Source organism: Myotis davidii, unplaced genomic scaffold (assembly GCF_000327345.1).
Source record: "Myotis davidii unplaced genomic scaffold, ASM32734v1 scaffold453, whole genome shotgun sequence".
NCBI classification, from domain to species: domain Eukaryota; kingdom Metazoa; phylum Chordata; class Mammalia; order Chiroptera; family Vespertilionidae; genus Myotis; species Myotis davidii.
In genome coordinates this window covers 1,358,474-1,364,922 of record NW_006285234.1, presented here as the reverse complement: position 1 = coordinate 1,364,922, position 6,449 = coordinate 1,358,474, and the positions used below count along the sequence as shown (strand labels likewise).

General features: G+C 39.7%; 1 protein-coding gene across 4 annotated transcripts in view; it reads right to left on the bottom strand.

The window, feature by feature from the left end:
* Positions 1 to 6,449, bottom strand: part of WDR59 (WD repeat domain 59) — a 72,351-nt gene that overhangs the window by 41,782 nt on the left and 24,120 nt on the right. For all 4 annotated transcript variants that reach the window (XM_006755761.2, XM_006755760.2, XM_006755762.2 and 1 more), the window contains exon 9: positions 2,868 to 2,945. In XM_006755761.2, the coding sequence (XP_006755824.1) occupies positions 2,868 to 2,945 (78 nt within the window). The remainder of the gene's footprint in view (positions 1 to 2,867; positions 2,946 to 6,449) is intronic.

The following is a 6,449-nucleotide window of genomic DNA, read 5'->3' as shown; positions in this document are numbered from 1 at the left end:
TTCAACACAACACATTAGACTTTGTTGGAGTGCAGGTATTGCAATGCAAATTAAAGACGGCCTCGCCCTACCTGGTTTGGCTCAGTGGATAGAGCGTCGGCCTATGGACTGAAGGGTCCCAGGTTCGATTCTGGTCAAGGGCACATACCCAGGTTGTGGGCTCAACCCCCAGTAGAGGGCGTCCAGGAGGCAGCCGATCAATGATTCTTTCTCATCATTGATGTTTCTATCTCTCTCTCCCTCTCCCTTCCTCTCTGAAATCACTAAAAATATATTTAATAAAATAAAATAAAGCTAAGCCAAATACTTGAAGAACTTTGAAAATATTCTAAAATATGGCTCTGACTGTTGCACACAGGAACACACTGTTTCGTATCCTAGCTACTCTCCCTGAGCTCCTTCACGAGTTACTAAGCGCTTTCCCAGAGTGAGCATGCAAGGCACGCTGGGGAAAAGGCCAGAGCAGCAAGCACAATTCCTGTCTTGAGGAAATGCACCAGGGGCATACCATCCACGTGAATCACAACCTTCCCACTGCCCCCAAATACTACAGCTATTCAAAAAAAACCTCCCAGTTCATTTGAGGTCTGACAGATTTTACTTATCAACACCCAATCTGCTAGGCAGCTAAGGGGTCCATTTGTTTGATGATTTAGACACTGGTCTTTAGGGAATAAACCATCATCACCTAGAGCACATTTATCTCTACCTCCCCTCCTGGCAGCACTTCTAGACTTCTCTGAGTATTTCTCTGGAAATACTAATCCAGAGAAGTATTTCTATTCATAAGAACAACATCTGCCCTAGCTGGTTTGGCTCAGTGGATAGAGCATCAGCCTACGGACTGAAGGGTCCCAGGTTTGATTCTGGTCAAGGGCACATGCCTGGGTTGCGGGCTTGATCCCCAGTAGGGGGCGTGCAGGAGGCAGCCAATCAATGATTCTCTCATCATTAATGTTTCTATCTCTTCCTCTCCCTTATCTCTGAAATCAATGAAGATATATTAAAAAAAGAAAGAAAGAAAGAAAAGAAAAGAAAAAAGAACAACATCTGCCTTGACTGGTGTGGCCTAGTTCGTTGGGTTGTCATCCTGCACACCAAGAGGAGGTTGCCGAGTCGATTCCTAGCCAAGGGCAATCCCTCTCTCCCTCTCCCTTCCTCTCTCTCTAAAAAAAAATCAATAAACTATTGGGAAAAAAGAACAACATCTGTTGTTGTCAACATCTGCTGCTAACAATGCAAAAGCCACTTAATACCCAATTATCCTCTATGCTCCACAGTGCCCCAGGGTGACAGCCTAATGTATAAAAGTACCTTTATCCATCCCTATCCTCCCTTTTCAAAGTGACACTAAGAGAAATACATTACCTCTGATCAGCAGCTACCAATGTGGCAATGAAATAATTGTTGGAATGTTAATAATAGCCTACTCCCTATATTCATGGTACTGTATGATTTATAAAACATTTTCATATATGATTTTTCAAAAGGAAGGCATATTGTGCATATACTAAATGCCACTGAATTGCACATTTTAAAATGGTGAATTTTATCACAATAAAAAAGGAAGGCATTGTAAAAATTATTATTCGTATTTTACAATGGAGATAACTATTGCTCAAAAATACCAAATGGCTTGCCAAAGGCCACACAAATATTAAATGTCTCATTGCAGCATTATTCGCAAGCCAAAATATGGAAACAACCTAGCTGTCCATCAATGGTGAATGATAAAAATGTCACACACACACACACACACACACAATGGAATATTACTCAGCCATGAGAAAGAAGGAAATGCTGCCATTCACCACAATGTGGATGAACCTTGAGGGCATTATGCTATGTAAAATAAGTCAGAGAAAGACAAATACTGTTGATATCGTTTATATGTAGAACCTAAAAAGATTGAACTCATAGAAACACCAAGTAAAATATCAATTACAGGGCTGAGGAGAGGGGAAGAAGAGGAAAGTTGGTCAGAGGGTACAAACATCCAGTTATAAAATGATTACATTCTAGGGATCTAATGTACAACAGAGTGATTAAAGTTAGTAACACCATATTACATACTTGAAAGTTGCTAAGAGAGTAAATCTTGCATGTTCTCATCACAAAAAAGAAATGATAATTATGTGATGGAGGTGTTAGCTAATGCTATGGCGGTAATCGTTTTGCAACATATAAGTGTATCAAATTAACATGTTGTGCAACTTGAACTTGCACAATATTATATATCAATTATAGCTCAATAAAGATGGGGGGGGGAATTAAGTGGCATTGCTGGGCCCAAAACCCAGGCCTTCTGAATCTAAAGCCAGAATTGTTTCCATCACAATCCACTGACCACAGTCTCTCCACCCTCTGCTTCCGTCTGACCCTCTTCCCCTGCTTCTAGTGACCACCTTCCCACTACCTAGTTTCTCAGTCTAGCTTTGGTTAGTAATTCTAGTACAGATTCTTACCCAAAATTCCAAGGGTAAATTTTTAAATTTTTAAAAATTATTTTTAATTGGAGAGAGAAAGGGAGAGAGAAACATCAATGTTAGAGAGAGACATCAATGTGAGCGAGGAACACTGGTCAACTGCCTCCTGTACGCCCTGACCGGGGATGGAACCCACAACCTGGTATGTGCCCTGACTGGGAATCGAACCTGCTGCTTTCTGGTATATGGAATGGCGTACCAACCAACTGAGCCACACTGGCCAGGGCCCAAGGGTACATTTTTCAGTGGATAACATCTTTTATACCAGCATGACCAGCTTTGACCCACCCCTAAATCAAGACAGAAAGAGAAAACTGCCTCATAAAGAGTCTGGAACACCAAGATGGAAGTTTCCCAACACGAGACAGGTGTCACACTCACAGTGTATCTGGCCTTCCAGACAGGCACCTGGCAAGGGAGAATATTGAGGTATTTCCGAGGCTGGCGGTAATCCCAGAACTGGAAGAAAGAAAGAAAGATAATTTGTGAAATAAATGCCATTAAAAAACTCAACTATTGAAATACGAACAGCCTCTGAACTCATTGTTTTGTCCTCTAAACCAGCGGTCGCCAACCGGTGGTCTGTAGACCACTGGTGGTCCGTGAGGTCCGAAAGGCTGGCAACCGCTGCTCTAAAGATACATTTCAGTCAGCCCACAGCCATGCTACTGTTGCAGAGACACAAAGAAAACCTGTTCACACTCATGACCATTACAAGAGAATTTTCGGACTTCACAAGGACCACACTGGGACAGATCGCTGTCAGCCTGCCTGTTAGACAACATTCCTAGCTGAAAGGTAAGAGTGACATGTTTTCACCCTCTATCTCTTTCACAAGTAGAGCAATTTAACTAACAATAATAGCTGCAATGTTCTGACTACTTACTGCATTTCAGACAAATGTTTAGAGCTTTTAAGTTTTTATCCCATTAAATCTTTACAACAACCATATAATGAGTGTTATCAATCTCTTTTGCAAACGGAGAAGCTAAAATTACTAACCCATGGAACTTGCCCAAGGTCACACAGGGAAAAGGTGGGTATGCATCTATCTGCGTGTGCAACAACCCACTCATTCACTCACACCTACATGGAAGGTTTGGGACTTGAAGCTGCAGTTATACAAAGTGAGCCAGATACAAACTCTCCTTTAGAGATGATACCTGTGCTTACAATGGAGAGACAAATACACTTGGAGTGCAGCACTCGTCATGAGAGCAGAAAATAGCAAAGCACCATGGCAGGAGGACCAACAGTGAAACTCTGAACTACTGGGGTATGAAGAAATTATTTTCAAAAACAGACAGAAGCCACTCTGGAAAACAGTTCTGCAGTTTCTTTAAAGGTTAAATGCACACCTACCATAAGACCCAGTAATCCCACTTCTATGTATTTATCCTAGAAAACTGAAAATTTCTATTCACAAAAAAATCTATACATGCATGGTTATAGCAGCTCTATTTACAATGACCCAAAACTGGAAACAGCCCAAATGTTATCCAATGGGTCAACAGATAATAAAGTGTAGTCTATCCATACAATGGATTATTATTCAACAGGTAAAAGTATAAGAACTATTGATTTTTTAAAAATTAATCCTTACTTGACTATATTTTTTTCCATTGATTTTTAGAGAGAGTAGAAGGGAGGGAAGGAGGGAGAGAGAGAAACATCGATGTGAGAGAGATACACATCGATTAGTTGCTTCCTGCACATGCCCCAACCAGGGCTGGGGATCAAACCTGGAACCCAGATATGTGCCCTTCACAGGATATCAAACCAATGACCCTTAAATGCACAGGCCAACACTCTAACCATTGAGCAACACAGGCCAGGGCAGAACTATTGATTCTTCAAACAACTTGGACAAATCTTAAAGATGTTATGCTGAATGAAAGAAGCCAGCCTCAAAAAGTTACATACTACATGATTCCATTTTAATGACATTTGCAAAACACAAAACTATAATGATGGAGAACGGATCCATGGTTGCCAGAAGTTAGGGGTTGGGGAGAATGTAACTATAAAGGCATAGCATGCAATAATTCTTGTTTCTTCTGACAACTCTTTTTTGCCAAATCCAGGCCCCATATTCAAACTTATAAAATTGTTAAGATGTCTTTTCCATCTAAACTGCTTTTGGGTTTCCCGGATGGCCATAAGGTAAACTATAACTTACTCCATCAACATGTAAAAGAAGGGAAACTAGAAATATTAGATAGGCTTGGCATTCTCCAGACTTTTAATTAGCTCAATACAATGATTTCATGCTAGCAAGTCCACCATGCTAGCAACTGAACGAGAAGTTCCACCTCCCTGGGTTAATTATCTACAACTAAAATATTGTTACTATGAATGCATTTCAGTTGTATACTTTTCAGGTTAGAAAAAAAGATTGATATGACAATTAACAAAATTAATCCTTTTTTTAAAAAAATGATTTTGCTTCTAGGTTTAAATATATTCAACAGTTGGTGACAATTATAACATATCACTGACGGGATAAATGGGAGGACCCTGGAGATCTGACAAAGTCCTCATGTTCATAACAAATTCTTATTCTCAAGGCAATCAGTGATGGAGTTACATGTGACTAGAGGTCTTCTCTATGTTTCTCTCTGATAGAGGTGGTTATTACAATACATTAATCAGAGCCATGCCGTCCTCCCATCCACAGGCGATTTCTGCTTTTCTCTTACCACTGCCAAAGGGACCCAGCTACAAGCTACAGATCAGAAAGCAAGTTTTCTGAAGAACTATAAGAAAGGTTTCAATCAAGAAGGAAAGAACGAGGTTCTCAAATAGCCTCAGGGGTACAGATTCTCAATAAGGCTGACCTTGATCCGTGGCCAGACACTCATCTCTCAGAATGTACCCAAAGGACCGTGCTTGGATTTCCAGGACTCAGTCTGAGGCAATTTTCTGAAATAGACTGCTTAAACCAAGATCAGGAAAAAACCAGTTTCATTGTGGTTAATGTTCTATTTTTAATGGCTATATAAGAAAATCCTTTAAAAAAAATCATTTCCCATCTTCTAATTCAAGTGTTTTACAGTTGACAATTTACAAACTGAACTGAAACATTCATTCAATGCTTGTTCCAGCTGATCCCAGAGAATTCAGACACTAAAAAGACAATGAAAATTATTACCATGAGTTATAAGTTAATAAACTGTCAGGTAAGTGTAAGAAAATGATTGTGTAGGGGGGGAAATGACATATTCATCCTTATCCACAAATTAGTAAGAATAATGGCTGAATATTATACAATGTGCCTCTAATAAATTATTTTACTTTTTACAGTTATGTTATTTACATACATTCAGTAACAACTGTCTTCCTTCTTACCAGAATATAGTGGAAAAATAAGTACCATGCCAAAAACTTCATTTGATTCATAAGCTAAATCTACTGGTAAGGAAGAGGGACTGTGTTTCACACGTGGACCTTGCCTATTATCTGCTTTATTGCCTATGGGATCCCAGCCTCATAAGGAGTAAAAATGTCAATGAACAATGACAAACTTGGGGGCATCAAAGATAGAGGCAGAGGTGAATTGGTTGGTTTCTGGCTCCTGAACTTGGAAGACAAGCTGATCGGGAGGGGATGGGGGACAAAAATCCAAATCTAAAACGAAGAAACAGAAAAAAATGAAACTAGGCCACCAACTTACACCATACACAAAAATAAACTCAAAATGGATAAAGGACTTAAATGTAAGACGGGAAACCATAAAAATACTAGAGGAATCCAAAGGCAACAAAATCTCAGACATATGCAGAAGCAATTTCTTCACTGGTACAGCTCCTAGGACACTTGAAACTAAAGAGAAAATATACAAACGGGACTGCATCAAAATAAAAAGCTTCTGCACAGCAAAAGAAACCATCAACAAAACAACAAGAAAGCATCAACAACACAACAAGAAAGCCCACGGCATGGGAAAACATATTTGCAAATGTT